The sequence below is a fragment of the Oenanthe melanoleuca genome, chromosome 2 (genome assembly GCF_029582105.1).
Source record: "Oenanthe melanoleuca isolate GR-GAL-2019-014 chromosome 2, OMel1.0, whole genome shotgun sequence".
Taxonomy (NCBI): domain Eukaryota; kingdom Metazoa; phylum Chordata; class Aves; order Passeriformes; family Muscicapidae; genus Oenanthe; species Oenanthe melanoleuca.
In genome coordinates this window covers 134,068,499-134,086,607 of record NC_079335.1, presented here as the reverse complement: position 1 = coordinate 134,086,607, position 18,109 = coordinate 134,068,499, and the positions used below count along the sequence as shown (strand labels likewise).

General features: G+C 37.4%; 1 protein-coding gene across 18 annotated transcripts in view; it reads right to left on the bottom strand.

The window, feature by feature from the left end:
* SVIL (supervillin) overlaps nt 1-18,109 on the bottom strand; it is a 133,029-nt gene that overhangs the window by 6,118 nt on the left and 108,802 nt on the right. For all 18 annotated transcript variants that reach the window (XM_056483816.1, XM_056483808.1, XM_056483812.1 and 15 more), the window contains 13 exons: nt 12,605-12,755; nt 9,814-9,897; nt 9,645-9,731; nt 8,433-8,610; nt 8,010-8,182; nt 6,601-6,756; nt 5,710-5,846; nt 5,046-5,193; nt 4,774-4,919; nt 3,790-3,965; nt 3,545-3,689; nt 2,824-3,100; nt 1,013-1,164 (listed from right to left, as the gene is read on the bottom strand). In XM_056483816.1, the coding sequence (XP_056339791.1) occupies nt 1,013-1,164; nt 2,824-3,100; nt 3,545-3,689; nt 3,790-3,965; nt 4,774-4,919; nt 5,046-5,193; nt 5,710-5,846; nt 6,601-6,756; nt 8,010-8,182; nt 8,433-8,610; nt 9,645-9,731; nt 9,814-9,897; nt 12,605-12,755 (2,010 nt within the window). The remainder of the gene's footprint in view (nt 1-1,012; nt 1,165-2,823; nt 3,101-3,544; nt 3,690-3,789; nt 3,966-4,773; nt 4,920-5,045; nt 5,194-5,709; nt 5,847-6,600; nt 6,757-8,009; nt 8,183-8,432; nt 8,611-9,644; nt 9,732-9,813; nt 9,898-12,604; nt 12,756-18,109) is intronic.

Here is an 18,109-nt window from a genome sequence, read left to right as displayed (position 1 = left end):
CATATATCAGTATGCAATGGGTTCCATATGTAGCCTGCATATTAAAAGAAACCTCTAGCTGGTATCCAACAATTGAGTTTCAGAGGATAATGGAATACCAAATGAACTTTAATTTAAATTAGTTTAAACTAACCATTTATTAAATTTTATGAATTTTTACAGAACCTGTCCACCTTGACTGATGTTCACTGAAACCATTATGAAGATAAGATAGGAACTGAAGTAGATTCAAAATTTGCTATAAAACTGGTTTATGATAATATGCATGTTCTTTGCTCACTAAACATTGCATTTGGAGTATGAAACTGATATGGCCAATTCCTGAATCAGCTGTCTCAGAGACTCTCCCACTCTTGATCGAGGGCTCTTATATTTCTCTTCTATAAAATGACCTTGCTGGTCATTTCTATGCTGCTGTTAAAAAAACTAATTGAAGCAGGATCAAGGTATGGAAACTAACTTTAAACCACCCATCTTGTATGCTGGTAACAGTGAAGCCACAGCAAAGCCCAAGTCTGCCTAAGGACAAAGCAAACTAGCCTGTCCTCTCAGCTTCAAACAGCATTTGCTAGAATCTCTGCAAACAATGTAATTAGTATGTAATTACAGAGTAAGCAAATTGAAAATTTCCAATGTATTTTTTTTGCCCTGTCCTGAAGAAAGTGCTTCTCCTTAGCACTAGGAAAATGTGCTGCTATATGTACTTGGAAGGACAGAATGAATCTGTATAACTGTGCTTCATCTATCTCTGCAGGGAAGGGAGAAAAGACCTTCTCCTCCAGCCTTTTTCAGAAATATCTTTAGAAGCAGCATTTGGGAATGACAATCCATAAAGGAGCTTGCGTGTCTCTGCCAGCTGGAATAATGTCAAAAGTAATTTTGAGGCCTGACTATTTGTAATGGCAAGAACACATTTACAGAAAGGGAGGAGGCAAAAAAGATAATTCCTATTTACTGTTTGTGGCTATCCATACAGGCAAATCTTACCAGGTCTGCCATCTAGGAAGCTCACCTGTGCTCCTCTCTCTTCATCAAGTTCCACTGTCATGAGTGCTGATGTTCCTTTCTCACTCACTGTGGAGTGCCTTCCTTGCCAAAAGAAATACACACATTTCTCTTTTCCAACAGCCCGTACTTGTTGCTCTCCTTTTTGTCTGCTTCCAACTGTGAAACAGAGAGCACATGCTGAAGAATGTACTCTGGCTATAGGTTTAAACAGCACATGATTTAATCTCATCTGCCAGCTCAGCACTATCCCATCCAGAACAGGAAAGAAAAAATGTGCAATTGGAGGAATATTAGGTCTCCAAGCCAGAGCGTCCCTGTGCAGAGCTGGCAAGTCTCAGGTGGATGGAAGCCCACAGGCAGAGATGCCTGTGTTGGTTGCAGAAAGAGATGTAGAAAGACCTGGTACTGTCTGGAGAAAAATAACTGACAGCATTTGAGCCAATTTGCATGTGAAGTGGCATGTCCAGTAATGTTACCAGAAGAGTGCATTATGGCTTATTTTCCACATTACACACTGTTCCTTGGCAGCAGGAGAGCAGCTGCTTTTTTTTTTTTTTTTTTTTTTTCATAAGAATCAGTATTTAGTTGTTTTGATGAGCAAATAATGTTTACAGCAAATGAAAGTCACAACACAACCACTTATAGAATATTGCACTTTCCAGTGAATAGTGAATAAACAGGTAGAATTAAATCAAATATTTTTAAAAACCCAAGAGTTTTAAAACAGATTTTAAAAAAAGTTAAAACATCTGCCTTGATTCCAGCAGTGCTGAGCAGCATCCAACTCAAACACTTAGGAGAAAGCATCCTGTTTTTTTCAAGTTGAGAATACTCAAACCACTACTCACTTCTAAAATTTAAGGGTTTCATTCTTATCTGTACATCCAGCCCATAAAAGTACTGCCTCCGACATAAAAATTTATTCTGTTTTGGAGTGATTGAATGTGTTATCATCCATTTGGATTAGAAGTCTGTTTACAGTTCAGTATTAGTGTTACCCACTTCTCCCAAGACTTACAAGCTTTTGTATTTTTCTTGGATTTGCCAGTATCTGATCTCAACGATCCTGACTAAGACCTACCTACATTTTTTGGCTAAAAGCCTGAAGTTGTATAACTGTTATGGTCCTTCCAACCAACCTTAATATACTGCTATTCTGAACAATCAATTTTAGACTATTTGTCTTTAACTTACCACAAAAACCTCCTATTCTTAGTTTAGTGCCAGAAGGGAAGTTCCAATGGGCTTATGGAGCTGACTGGTTCTCAGGCTTTACCTGCTGCTCTCAGGCTCTTTGTCAGAACACTGCTGAGCCTTCAGTCCAGATCAAAGGGCTTCCAGCAATAGCAGAGGGGATAGCAAGGGCAATGAGCTGCCAAGGGCTTTTCCTGTAATTGTTACTGATCTCCATAACCAGCAAAGGTTTTTCTTGTTACTAAGCCTACCTCTGTTGCAAGACATTGAGACCACTGCCACTAGTCCAGCTACCTTGTTATTTTGGTGTTAAGATGTGGGCATAATTCTGGCTTAATGAACTGTCCTGTGCAGATGTACACCACCAATGGTGGGTAAAAGCATAGATGGACAGCATTACATTTGTGTATCAAAAATAACTATAACTTCTTTATTTTGTGCTGCTTTCTTTTAAAGAAAATACAAAACTTTACTTTTTAATGGCCTAGAAAGGCTAAATTAGCATCCCTAAACTTTCAAACTGTCCCATCTCCGTGGAAATCTAGGTCTGGATCTCACCACTCACAGTAGGAGTTTTAGCTGCACATGTTTCAGCAGGATGAAGTGGATTTGTTCACTAACCTGTAGTGCTCACCATGTACTTCCACTTCACCACATATGTGTCTCCCTCATGGAACTGCCCTATGCTTTGCTTAGGCAGTCTACTATAATCAAATTCCAGGATGTGCCAGACATCCACAGAGGCAGTGATGATTTCAAACTGTCTCCCATCTTCTCCTTCCACCAGCCCATAACCCCGGCCAATATTCATTCCATCCAAGACTGTGCCCACAGTTGTTTGAGGCACAGCTACCATCAGCATGACATCATATGGTTTTGAATCAGATCTGGATTCTTCCTGTCAGAAAACACAGAGAAGAGATTTCTTTGAGCACAGATTTGTTTTTTTTTTGCCCCACAGGTCCAGTCAAACATTTTGACTCCTGCATATTTCAGTATCTTGTTATCGTTTCATGCCCTGTCAAAGCCACCTCAGCACTATTCATTGAGCTAAATATAATAATAAATAATAATAATAAAAATGTATAATACATAATTAACACATAATTATATTTATATATAATATATATTAAAACACATAAAATATAATTATATTATAACCTATAAATAAAAATAATATAAAAAAACTCTGTGGGTTTCCTGTAGGAGGTGATGTTCTGACCCCTAGGTCAAAGCCCACAAGACAAAAAACATGCTCTTGCTCCTTGAGCACAAGCTTCCCTGGCTGCCATCCCAACTAGGTCATCTAGTTTGAAATACCTAGCATGCTTATTATATGCACCTTCTGGTGAAGGGATTCACTAGAATTCTTCTCATTGAGTTTCCTCAGTTCTGTCCAGTCAAGAAATTTTTCTTTGAATAGTATCGTCTCATTATGTTCTGTGAGCCTGCCAAATACAGCCCAGTCTGGGCGTCCTTGTCCCTTTCTGTGCAAGGGAACAAAAGATATAAAATCAAATTAAACACTGTGAAAAGAGGGCAAAAAACCTAAGTGTCTGCAGTGAGACTAAATTGGAGTTATAATACCTGGGTATGAGAGGATTGCATTCTCCTGGGTCCAGAGGATTTATATCACAATTGGAGTAGTCAAAGGTGCCATTCCACAAGTGTTTTGCCAGCTGGAATGCCACTTTTCTCTGTGCTAAAGTAACTTCTTTTCCATGCCATACATATACCTCACTGCCAAAATCAAACACCAGTACCTAAAATCAAAACCAAACAACAAAAAAAATCAACCTACCATTAGTTTAGGTGATACCCCAATCCAGTTTCCTTGTGCTTAACAGAAACTCCTCCAAATATGAATTTCTTCAGTGACACTAACAAGTAGCACTGCAATGCAAGTAAGGACAGGCCAGTGGCCTGCATTGTGATGTCCAGTTTTTGAAAATGACTGGAACCAAGTAGGGGAATGCTGTGAGGTGTATCTTTAGGTGCTTGAAGTCACTAGCAGGTTAGGGAGCTCTTACTGCTAAAACCTGGCTGTGTTGCATGACTGGTAGCTGTTTATTTTCATGGCTTTCTCTGACATTTAGAACTATGCCTTGTCCTACAGCCAAAGACAGAATACAATATAGACAAAAACCCAGTGGCTTCAATACTTTCAAGAAAATGTATCATGTCTTCATTTTAGAAACCTGCTCTTATTCTGACTTAGATAGATGAAATGTTGTTGGAAGAGGAAACGTCTGCTAGGGATAGAATTAAAAGCAGGTTTTATTTTGTTTTGTTTTTCCAAAATGCTACTTGTTTTGCACTTCATGATTCTGGGCTAAGCCACTGTTGACAAAAAAAAGACATTTCCTAAAATGGTATTCTACTTTAAAGATAATATGAACTAATTTCTCGACACCTGCAGCACACTCTAGACAGCAAAGTCTGCAGAAGGCTTTCAGAAACACAGAGGACTCAGTGTTCAGTGATCCTCTCCACAAATATTTGCAGTTACTGCAAATCATTATCTGTTGCCTGTTCCTGCACTTACCACAGGAACAGTAAGTGGCACAATACCTCTTTTGGTTGTAGCAGGGTACATTTTGGCACCTTTCCCCAGTAGTCATCCTCAGGAATGAGTTTATCCTCCACGAGGCGGTAAATGCAATTTGTTTCTATTATTGCAGCTTCATACATTTCATCCTCTTCAGGACTTCCAGCAGCTTAAGGAAAAGATTGTCAAAAATAACCAAAAAAAAATTAACTTCTAAGTATCATTATTAAAGAGAACTGACTCTACTATTTTATTGTGGTAGAGCATCAGATACTGTATCTATAACAATGCTTACACTGGTAATTTGTCTGTCCACCAAGGAGTTTCCAGAAGTCTTTGGCTGCGTGGGTATGGGTATTTATTCCTTCTTCTATAGTCTGTATATAAGAAGCTCTACAGCCAAGTTCCCTCTTTGTCTGAATTAAAGTTGCAAGTTCTGAAGCCTAAGAGATTAACAGTTATCTGAACAGGATTGCTTAAGTCTTTGGAATACTTGTGCAATATTCTCGCTCAGTGAGAAGGCAAATGAGATATAATACAGCAAATAGTGGAAGAAATAGTTATCATTTATTGCACTAAATAAACAGACACTAAAAATTGTTACAGAAATGCATTCATTCTTTCATTTGCCTTAAAGCAAGACTGATCTCAGTGGACATGGTAATAAAAAGGACATCCTGCAATTCAGACTATTTTTTTTTCTAGTTCAGTCTGTATCCTGAGGATATCCTTTTTTCTCTTGCAGCTTCACAAACTACACACTCCTTCACAAACGTCAGCTTTCATTCAGTGCATGACCTAAAACATATTTTCAGGAACCCTGCGTATCTCCCTGTCACAGACTATCAGTTACATGCCACTTTTTGAGAGAATTGGCACTAAGGCACAATTTCATCAGACACATATACTGCAATGGTTCTAAAAATAAATAATATATAAAACCTCACAACAGTACTGACCTTTGCTTTTTCTATGACATTTGCAAACTCTCCTACCCACAAGAAACATAAATGTGGAGTTAACAACAGGAAACAGTCTCCACTGTTCAGTGATGAGGCTCTTGGTTCTACTAATCTTGTTTGAACATGTCTTCTTCCTAAAGAGAAAACAAAGCTAATTATATTCCTTCAACCACTACTATCAAATGCCACGATCTAATTTGTTTTGAATGAAATACAAACAATCCCAGCACATGTAGCAAAATATGTGGAAACAGACTGTTTAAGAATAATTAAAAGACTACAACTGTGGAAAAAGAGTTTACTCACAGGAAACAAAATAAATGTTGCCTCCTATCAACTAATATTTCTATTATTTCCTGTTCTTGCTTTAACAATTCTGTCTCCTTCTGGAAAGAAATGAATTAAGTAAATGGCAGACAGCAGCAAAATTCCAGAACCTTTCATATTTGCTTAAGTGAAGTCATAGCAAAATTTCTGTAGGCAGTAAAAAGTTTTAAGAATTTAAAGAATTTTGCTTTCCAAAACCTAGCTATTTGCAGAATCAGATATGTTACTATGCACAGTAAAGGGAAGTGGAGCAAGAACACTCCCACATCATTTCCAAGTTATATTGAGCACTGGAAGAACGGGACAGTTAAAAATTTCTGCAGGGGATAGCCTGAATTTCTGAAATATTCTGTTTTCTCCTTGGGAAACACACACCAATGGACCAATGCAAACCTATTTGTAAGGTTTAACTTTTTTTACACATTTATCACATATTTTTTCAGGTTTTGGATATAAATCTTGACTTGATCTAGAACAAGCTAAGCATCTAAATTTGGTAGCAACTCCCATATGTTACATTCAGCCTACTGTTTATGGAAAGTAAAAGGAGTTCCAGCATACCTTTAATTTGCAGGAGCATTAGCTTCTTGTATGGCACAGCACTGTTGTTAGAGTTTTGCTCTGTTAGATTAACACTCCGCAGGCTAATGTTGCTGAAGTTCTCTTTGCTTGCCAGGCCAGCAAGTGCTACTTCTGAGAAATTTGAATTTGTGGACACTTGTACATAAAAAGAAATTGGAGGAAAGACAGGAGACAGACATAAAAATAACAAAATTATAATTAAAAATTGGTTGTTGCATTAAGAAAATAATTTCTGCCCATTATTTGCAGTTTTTCTTCTTCTTCATAGCAACAGCAAAGGCATGTTGAACTCAGATTAACCACTAGCCCAAAAGAGTTGTGGGTTTAGGATTACCTAAATTTCTAGATGTCATTCAAAAGTACACTGTTAGTTTCAGAATTATGCTATTTGGCAGAAATACCAACTTTGCTAAGAACCATACTCTCCAATGTTTTGTGAAGTATCATATCGATCTTCAATGCCTTATAAATAATTAATAATAGAAGACAGCACAGAGACAAGGCTAATTAACTGAAATTCCTTTAAAATATTTGGCTGAGACAGTGTGATGCAACACCCATTTACATTTCAAAGTCTTAGTCATGTTTCACTGTAAACTTACAGCCCAGATTCTTGGCTACTTTTGTTTATTGCTCAACCAAAGACAAGACACTTTATGAATTAATAATTCAGGAAAATCCTTCTCATGAGATGGCAATGAAGTATTACATATATAGTTAGTGTTCTCATCAATACAATCAATTGTTAAAGATGATCTTTCTTTAGTCAAGTGCAATAAGGTAAGCTTGTACCCCAAAAACGTGAGTGGCTTGACAAATCTTTCAATGAATTTCACAATTATGTCTTTGCTGTTTGTCTGGTTGTCAGGAGAAAGCAACTCCACAAGTAAAACACCTTGTACAAGCTGTGCTACAAAGCACTGATCCTTTATGGAAATTAATCATAAGGAGTTAAGAAGGCTAATTCCACTTTCTGAGAGAAAATTAGGACCCAAAATTGAGGCCAGTGTACCTGCACAAAAGTTCATCTATTCTTGCTAGCTCTCACCCCAGCATGACAAAGTTGGATCTGCTCTCCTTGATCTCCTGTCCTCACCCTGCACACCTTGCAGGCATCCTGGCTCTCCCTCTCTGCATAAGGTGACTGTGCTAAAAAAAAAATAAAATTAAATCTATGTACAGGAGGTAGCTCTAGGTAACTTTCCCTGAGGAAGTCACACACACCCTTCTCTTCAGGTCTCCTAGACAATCTACATTGCACCTTATAGCTCAATCAATTTATTTCCACTCAGAGAATACATTCCATTGCTTCAGTTTTTAGCACTGGGATTTTTTTTTAAATTAAAAAGGCAAGATGGTGTCTTGTACAAATCATCCTGTTAGCTTACTTTTTTCTACTTTCATTCTCTTTGACTCCATGAAGGCAACATTCAGTCTTTGTTCAGTATACTCATGAAGAATATCTTGTCTTGCTGCAAGCATTTTCAGGGGGTTTCTTGAGGACTGGACTCGGCGCGTAGGTCTGACTGCACGTTTGTGCTCTGCTACAGAAGATGTCAACCTAAAAAACAAGTAGGGTTTATAAACATCTGTTAATTTTTCTAGTCAGAATCATCTAATGACAAGAAATCAGGATCAGTTCCTCAATTCAGTCAGGAGCATGACTTCAGAAGAAATGGACTATGAAGAATGATTTCAGAAGAAATGGATGTGCCCAGTACTTAGATACCTACAAGATGACTTAGAGCTGAACATTTTGAACACTGCCCTTGTGTCTGCGTTCAAAACAATGGGGAAAAAGCAATTCTTACTTTGGTGCATAAGGATCAAAGATGGCATCAAAGTCCTCATCAAGGTCCAAAGGCACTGAGGAGGAAGGGAAATCCACATGGCGATAAAATTTGGAAAATGTTTCATCATCATCCAGCTTCATCACCTCCTTCACAGATCTTCCTGTAACTGTCAGCACTGTCTCTTGCATCCCAGCAACTGCAGGAAAAAAATCATCTCACCCAGTAAGTAATCATGCTAGAGTTTCTAACTCTAGAAAAGGTAAACATGGCTGGATAATTTTGTTTTCCAGTGAGGTGGTGGTAATTTGGTTTTTATAGGGTTTTTTTTGTGACAGTTTTTATAAACTGATGGTAGAAAAGTGTGTTGATAAAGAATACTAAAACAGTGTTACTGCTACTCAATGCAATAATCATTATACCAAATGGCAAGGAAATATGGCTAAATGAAAACTTAAGACACCATAAATGAGTTGCTATAGTATGATGATGTAAGCATTTTAGGGTCTTGAATATTCCATCTTGTCTCAAACTATGTAATTCCTGCCTTTGAAAATACTAGAAGCACAAGGGGAAAAGTCACTACTTCAGACTAGCAAGTGTGGCACAGTCATTATCCTACTCCAGTGCCTCGTGTATGAAATGTGAATACATTTGTTTATGGTATCTGTTACACTGCAAATTACATAAAGACTTTTTTCTTACAAATGGAGGACAGACATATGAGATGGAAACACCAAACAGCTCTAGAGAGCTTCATATAAATAGCCAACAGGCTGTACAAGGAAGCTGATGAGCTGCTACAGAAAGTCAGTTTTCAAAAAAGCAGGAAAATGAATTGTGCTTGGGAACACCTTAGTATCCTTTTTTGATTTTAATAGGACTAAACTACATTTAAAGATGTTTCACTGTATATGGCAATATGGTTTAGACTGGTTGTGTGCTTTTAGGAAGTTCTGCCCTACAGAAGGATGTGTACATTGTTTTTAGAGAATGAAAAAGTTATTTAGGCATCTGTGATTTATTCTACTGTATATTTGTAATACAATTGCAAAAGGCTTTTCGTCTTAAAATTTAGCAAAGACTGAATCACAAAAATAAAATTATCAGTAATTGCAGTCTGAGCAAAGAAATATTCAGTTTCTGCTACCAGACATTTTAACTAAGGGGCACTTTAATGGATTTCTAAAGTCAGAGGGTGGATATAATGCCACCCTTCATAACTCTACCAACCTTTGTTATTCAGCCTTCCCAAAAATGACTCCAACTTGTCCAGCTTCATATCTGATTCCAACTGCATATCAGGCCTGGCTTCAATTTCTAAGCAAACCAGAAAGTAAAACCTGTTAATTGACAAGAAGTGAATAAGCCTGAATGTATTTCAGCCACTTTTATTCCTTACCTTCCAAGGGCTTTGTAACTGGAGTGGTGGATTTCTGCCGGAAGGGGGATGCTACTGGTGTCAGTGCACTTGGAGAAGCCAGGCCTGCACAGGGACACAGAACATAGGAAATGCAGCCATGAGTCAGCCTGTGTTTCCAGCAGTGACAGCAGAGAAACTATTTGGGGAAAGCAGGTGAGCCTGGCTCTTCCTACAGGCCAGCACACTTCCCCAGCCCCCCCAGCTGTTGTATTAGAGATGGCAGAGGGCCCTGCCTGCTGCTTTAATCAACAGCAGCCTCAGAAACCTCCCCATTCACCAGAACAAAGCTTCATTTCCAAGGATCCCTTGGCAAGCTAACAAGATATAAAATATATAAGATATATAAGATATATAGGCTTCCTCTGGACTACAGTAATTTTGCTCCTTTTCAAGGTAGCAGCAGTTCATTTGGTCCACATTTTGGGCTCCAGCTGTACCAGAAGCTACATTTTGAAAACATGGAAGTGTTCTGAACAAAATGATATGTTTAGCAGGGAAGTCACCATAATCTTGCTAGGCACCTTCACTTCCACCACCCTCTTATTCCCTTTTTTAAATCTAAGCACATCTCAATTAATACATATAACAGGATGCCTCTGACTTGTGAATGTCCCTGGATTTCACAGTGATTTTTGAGCCCCTTTGAGTTTTTAAGAACACATGAAAATTGAAGTAGAAATGGAAGTTAGAGTTTCCATCATATCAAGCACTACCCTCTCCTTCTGTTGTACTTGCCTCCATCCTTTTCAGTAACTGTCAAAAAGGAATTAGTTCTGAGCCCAGTGGATAAAATAAGGATGGATTTTTTAGTTTTTGTTTTAATGTCTACACTGCTTTAGTAAGAGAACTGCATTCTATAGAAGTTGTGGGTTTTATTAGGTAGAAAATACCCAGTCAAATACTGAGGCAAAGAATTACACCTCTTAACTTTTGTTGCCTAGACTTTCAGTAATGGGGAAACAGACATTTACACTTTTCTCTATTATCTATTTTCCACTTGGCCATAGTTTACTAATTACTGAGCCATGTAAATTTAAGCCTTTAGTTATTTTGATCAGATTAAACCAATCTTGTGCTGGGAGAACATATACTAAACATGTTTCCACAAGATTCTAGCAATATAATTGTCATAATTGCTAAACAGCAAGTTAAATTTGGAATATAAGTAGGTAGCTTATCCACAACCAATTTCTTCTCCTGTTACCTAAGAGACTCCAAATTCCAGCAGGTTTTAAGTCAATGGGAAAAGCCTTCCTCAAGACACACTCAAGAGGACACAGCTCTTAAGCAGCTCTACCAGCACATAATCCACAAGACCACACTGAGAACTGCTTAGGAAAGGATCACCTTCCAATTAGGACTGAATAATTTTCAGCCATAAGAAACAATTAAAATACAGTATCTGTGCACATGCATATAACAAAGATGTTAATTTTGCATTGCTTTTTCATAATCTCTTCAATTAAAATGATGACATATAATGATAATTTATTCTTTCATGATATAAACCAGTACACATCTAACTACAATCCCACTTGGGCTACTTTTATTGATTTCACTGTCATTGCATTAACTTGCTTCTTCAAAAGAATGATCATAGCACCTAAAGAGATCCTTTCAAAATATTTTTTTTTCTGATTAAGAAGAGCAAATGCTACCACCTTCTTTTCTTTTCCAAAGAGCAATCTATTTGCAAAACAAACAAACAAATCTCAAAGAGCAGATCTGTGGACAATTAAACAGTTTTTGTTGGTGACCCTCCAAACAGGGTTACTCTTTAAATAGTGACCAACTGTCATTTCTAGCAGCAAAACCATGTAAAGTGTAAGCAGCAGCTAAAATATGTTACCAACAGAGGCACTTCCTAATACTGTTTATTTGTTTGTTTGCCAACAGATTGTGGCTTGGATTGCAAGCAGTTACTCCTGTTGCAGTATTGCCCTTGCCTTACAATGATTTTTTTAATAGTTATAATTTAATTCAAGGTTCATTGTTGTGTTTAATAATGTAGTCCTGGTAACAACCCAAACCCTAGTATTCCTTAAGCACAAGAGATCAGTTTAGGTGCCTTCTTCCCAAAGCCACCATCTCCCCAGGCATGCTGTGTGAACAGCTGCATTCCTACCATGTACAGACTTCAGAGACTCCTGTCCACTTTAGAAGAATGGTTAGATCTGGAAACAGGGACTGAATTCAAGAGATCCCAAAAAAGTCAACATTGCTCCCTTGTAGTTTCTACTCTGTGGTTTTATGCAGAACCAGGGAATCTTCAGCCAAACATAACACTTCAAGCTGTTGTCCAAGACAGCATCCATAAAAACAATACTTGTTTGCTAAATATTCCCAGTGATCCTAGGAGTGGGGGAAATGCCAGCAACAGAAACAACTCGATTTCACAACTCTTCTCTAGACAGTGCAGCTGCGTTTCCAAAGGAACAGTAAGTAAGAAAGAATAATCCAACTATGCCCTGTGGGTTGTATTAGAAGGAAAACCAAAACATATATCCCTGTTCAAGTGATAGATTTCCCCCAGCCAGCCAGAGCCCAGTAATAAATGGATGGCAGTGCAACAGTGCAGAACAAAATGGATCAATACCACGCCCACAAGAAACCAAAGTGAACAGCCTCATGACACAACATTCAGTTGAAGATAAACAGTCTTCCTCTTGCTAAATACAGATGCTATTTGTGCATAGCTTTAGCTTGACCTTATTTTGACTAGACAGATAAGAGGTGTCTTATTTATATTTGGGTCATTTTCATCACTGACCTTTTTTTACCATTCGGCCAGCTACAGTGAACTGTGTGGAGTCATTGGCTGCTCCTTTACCCTTGGACTTCCAGGCTTCTTCTCGAGCTGTAATCAGGTGTTTCCTCTCCTCAATGGTCATTTGACTCTCCTGGTTATCTGACATTCTTTGCTTTTTGTGGGAAAGAAAGAAAGAGATGTTTAAAAAAAATCTGCTGAAGACTGGTTGAACATTTCAACTGCCAGGTGCAGAGGGAAGGGAGCAGGGAAGAAGCTACTGGAGTGAAGTCACACACACAGCTTAGTGACCCTGTGATGCTCCATTACACTGAGTACAAGGTTTTGGTCTGTGCTTGAAACCACCAGCCAGGGCAGATGGCACTCCTCTACACACAGCAAACTATTCACTCTGTGCATGAAATAATTTTCCAGGCCTTGTTCTTTTGGACCATGACTTGCTACACAAGTGAGATCACTACTGACTATGTGCAGATGTTTTCAAGTGTGCAAATCTGAAGGTGGCTCAGGGAAAAACAGAGAAGTGGTGTAACTTCAGTGGATGATTCCTAACCAGTGTCTTACAGTAATTCACTTCTGCAGGCAGGATTAGCAGCTTCTCCAGATGCTGCTCACTTTAGCTCTTAAGTCAGCTTACTCCACTAAATATTTTTCCAAACACCATGATTGTCTCTACCACTCCCTCTGTTTTTTCTTCCTAGGTTACCCTTAGCTTCCCTTTCTTGCTTTAGAGGTTGGCAGCCAACAGCTGGAGTGATTAGAAGCAGAAGGTGAACTATCTCAATGGTCTTCTCACACAGAAGGATTGATGATGCTACATTAAGTAGGCCAGAAACTGGATTTACATACTCTGCTGTAGCTAGGTCAGACCAAAGGACTATTACTTTAATACACTTATCTTTAAATATACTTATCCTTAAAAATTATCAATGTTTCAGGGATTACACTGCATAGAAATCAAACACAGAAGTATTTTTAGTGCATGGGACTGTCAATTCTAGAATTACTTCCAAGTTGATGCTATTCATCATTTTTCTTCACAACCTAGGTGCTAGAATTGAAAAAAACAAAATCTCAAGCTTTAATACCACTCTAACTCAGAGAACCACAGAAGGGAAATCTGAAAGTATGCACAAGCTTGTGAACATTATAAATATTCTTCTCCTTTCAAGATACAAAGAAGATATTATTTTTTATTTTCTTAAAAATCAATCAAATTAACTAAATAAGGCATTTCATATAAAAACTATTGTAACTGCAGGGGACACTCTAAAATAGTGACTCTGTAGCTTTCAGAGTTTACCAGGATCAGTAGACATCAGAAGAATGAAGACAAGCCAAGAAATAGTCTGTACATGGACTGGGACCATGAGAGCACTCCACTATTTCCCTCTGGTTCCACATATTGCTGCAGCCTTCTGCAGTAACCCTTCCTCTCAATTTATCAGGAAAGTGAGCTGGACAGCCAGACAATATGACTGCAAGCCATGATAATCAAGATTAAAAACTCTGATTTTTCCCTAGAACTCCAAAATGTTCAGTAGAAATAACAACATACATGTCTATTCAGTATCATTTCCTCATCTGTCAAAGTCTCCAAAGGCTTTAAAGAAAAGCACTAAAGAAATTAAAGAAAAACCCTTTCATTTCTTCCAGTCTCTACCCATTCCTGTGTCAGCACAGCCAGCATTGGAATGAAAAGTTGGTAGAAAAACCCACAACAATATATTAAGGAGACCTGGGCAGGAAATTAATAAATACCTAGTGAAGCCACAGGTAAAATTTAGTACACAAAACAAATACTTTTAACTGAGTAAGGATGCTGACTCCCATTACAATATAAGGGAAGTGAGGGAGAGGCAGAAAGAAGTAAAATCATATGGATTTGTTTTGGGTTTTCAAACTTACAGGAGTCTTAATTTTGGATTTTGTCTCCAGCAAATACCTGACACTTCAAAGTCTACAGAGCTACTGAAAACTGAAGATGCAGACCTAGAAAGTGTGTGTGTTAATCACTACACACATGAATTGCCAGAAAGACTGTCAGTAATTCTGGAGCTGTGTTAAAGGATTAAAGAAAACAGCTGTTGGACAGGAGAAACAAACTTTTTTTGTTTCTTTTAATAATGAAAGATTTCAAGCTGTTCCATTGGGCAAAAAATCTTTGGAGTCATTCATTTGGAATCATTCTATACTAGATCTCTTCCTAATCCATGAAGACTCCTACCTTGATCTATTAATGAACAAATGAACTAAAAAAATATAAACTAAATAGACACCAATCAATTCCCAATCAACTTAATCTCCCTTAACAGTCCTGCTGAACAACAGAAGTATATGCCATGATTAAATAAATAATATTTCCTATAGCTAGAAAGCTAATTTGAGCCAATGCAACTGTCAAAAGAAATTTCAGAAAAAATCCACCTGCTAGTTGGGAACAGTTTAGAAAGCTTTCAGAATTGCCACATGTAGCATTTGTGGAGGAATTAACTTGTCAAAGCACATTCTATTTGGGAGAAAATATGTTACGAAAGCTAAAACTCAAGAACCTTTTGAGTCCAAATTTTATTTCTAAGTTAAAAAATCCAAATGATGACATGAAAGCACAACCTCAAATTTGCAGCTGTAAAAAAGTCAAACCAAAAATTACTACATCAAGAATAAATAAAAATAACATAGAAAAACTTAGGAATAAAACAGTTCCAATGCAATTTTTTTCATTTAAAAAGTTGTTCCTTTCAATGAACTATTACAATTTATTGTGTACAATAGATGGATGTGTTCATGGTTATATTAGACAAAATAGGTGGAAAAGGAGATGCCCCAAATCACAAGAATGATTTTTTTTAAAGCCTGTGAAAATGGGAAAATAAATAGGATAAAAGCTCTGACAATATTTAGAAGTAAAACTAAAGCATGTAGGAACAGGTCACACAAGCTGTGGGTTGTTCCAGACACCCATGGAAAGAACTGCTGCAAAGACAATCAATGAAGAATCAAATCACCATAATTAATGACATTCCACGTGGTATTATGGAAAACAGGTTTAATCAAAATGGTAAGTTTGATGAGCTCCAGCATGATTATATATATTAACACAGTTATCTCTGATTTCTTTAATATATTTGAGTTAATTACAGATGACATTCCTAGGAAGATTTTTTGGAGCAATATAAAAATATCAGAGCAGCTTACAGCCTGTAAATGGTTAACTGACTGAAAAATTATTTCTGAACAGGAAAGAGTTATGCAGTGATCTGACTCATTCCAAATTTGATCAAAATGCTTTTATGAACATGGAAAACAAGAGATAGTAGTCTCATCCCCTGAGAAGACCCTCATGATGACACCAACATACAGAAAAGTAATGAAGATAAAGAAAAGATATTTACATAAATGGTTGGGAAAAAAAAAAAAAAAAAAAGGGAATATCAGAAAAGTCCAGGCTTTTGAGACAAATGTCATTTGAAAAGAAAGAAAAAAAACAAAAACAAAACAAAACAAAAAAACAACCAACCCTCCCCAAAACAACAAGAACAACAAAAACAAAACAAAACAAAAAAAAAAAAAAAGAAAAAACCAACCAAACAAAAAAAACCCCAACCCAACCAATTAGGAAGACAGAAAAACAAGAGAGACAAAAACTCCCATGGAAAGTTGTTCTGAACAGATAATCTGTACTGGAATAACTCATCCATTTCCAGACTCCATGCTTCTACCCAGGATGCTGACAATTTTAAAATTTTCAGGAAAGGGCTGAAATGTTTTTTTTTAAAAATCTGTCTCAGATCATATCAGGTAAGTATGTATTTTCACTGAAGAAAGGGTTAAGAGTTACATTTAATACAGTAAAAAAAATAACATATGAAAAATTACTTAATATTGCCAAGAATTTTCTGTAGGCTGACAGTTTAGAATTAAGACTGCATGTTTTTCTAAAAGATCCTGTTTTCAGTCTGGGAAGGATTTATAGACCCAATGCAAGAACAGTTAGAAACAGGGATTACTTTCTCCCAGTGCTTGGCTAGGTTGGATGATGACATTGGTCCTTTCTAGCACTGCAACACATTTTTTGAGGGTATGGCAGGCACTGCCCTGCTCATGCTAAGGAAGGGGCCACATCTAGGCAATGCTCCATCTTGTACCCTGCAATTTTGCAGTCCAAGCAGTGTCCCCTTTAGGTGACAAGAACTGAAAGAAGTCTGTTAGCATGCTGGTGTTCTGTTTGGTTTTGTTGGTTTTGTTTTATTGGTTTGTTGGTTTGGGTTTTTTTAATACAAGAAATAAAGTAATTAATGGTTTTCTATGCAGAGGATCAAGACTGCCCTACCTGGGGGAGTCCAAACCAAGAAAGAACACACAAAAAAATCTGTTTTTCAAAAGAGGGTTCTATTTGAAACCATTGCTATAAATTACATAAAAGAAGAATTCAAAAAGTATCTATTTGTTTTTTTTTAATGCAAGTAACTTCTCTAGTTTAAGCTCCTAAGACAAAAAAAACATAAGGAGAATCCAGCAATTGTTCAAGTATGGTATAAAGTCTTTGAGTTGTTTTCTTCTGCAACTTTATCTGGGCTTTGCTATAAGAAGGCATGGAGAGAAAACTCCAGTGCAAACATATGGCTTTCTGTACAACACTGGTTTGAGGAAAACAGAACACACTCACCTCATGTTTGGTGCAAATAAAGTGATTAACTGTGCCAGAAAAAAAGCCCCAACCAAGTCTGCATGTACCTTGGCCCTGTGCTAGAAGAAAACAGCTAGCTAAGAGAGCAGGATGTAGCTCACCACAGTCAATGGAAAGATGAACACCTTTTTTACTGTTTTCCTTTTAAGAAAGATGGAATGAGCTCATTAAATAATCTCCTGTCATTACTGGAGGGTTTTATTAAGTTAAAACTATATTGTTATTTTATAGATTTCAGTTACTAAAAAATTTCAGCCCAAAATTTAATGTTAAATTAAAACAACTTAGCAGAAGATCATATTCAATGGAAGTGAATGTGGAGAAGGTAAATATCAGTTGTCTAAATGTTTATAATATATCCAGTAGCCTCATCCTCAACCCAGCAGTGAGTATCTGCTCCTTCAATCCACTGCTATTACCCCTGCTGGTCAGAAAGCTCCCTGCATGCAGCACAGACTGTGGGAATGAAGAACCCAATGGATTCATTGCAGCACAGGAACCACAAGTGTGAACTGGGAGGCAAGGGACAAGGAGGTGTAATACAGCAAAATTTGATTTGCATAGATGTGCTGGGACCTTCCAGTGACCTCTCCCTGTTTTCTTGTTTCTTTGCCCACTTCTGCCTTTGCATTTTTCACCCCTGATCATGGGAACCTGGTACAGTTTCCTCAGATCAAGGTCTGGTATTCCACTGCTCAGAGACAACTTTGTTATGTTGTTCTGGCTGTAGAAAATTTATATTTCTTATTATCTATTGATTCTTCAAATTGTCTATGATGGAACTGCAGAGGTATAGACATGATGTTGAGGAACACTTC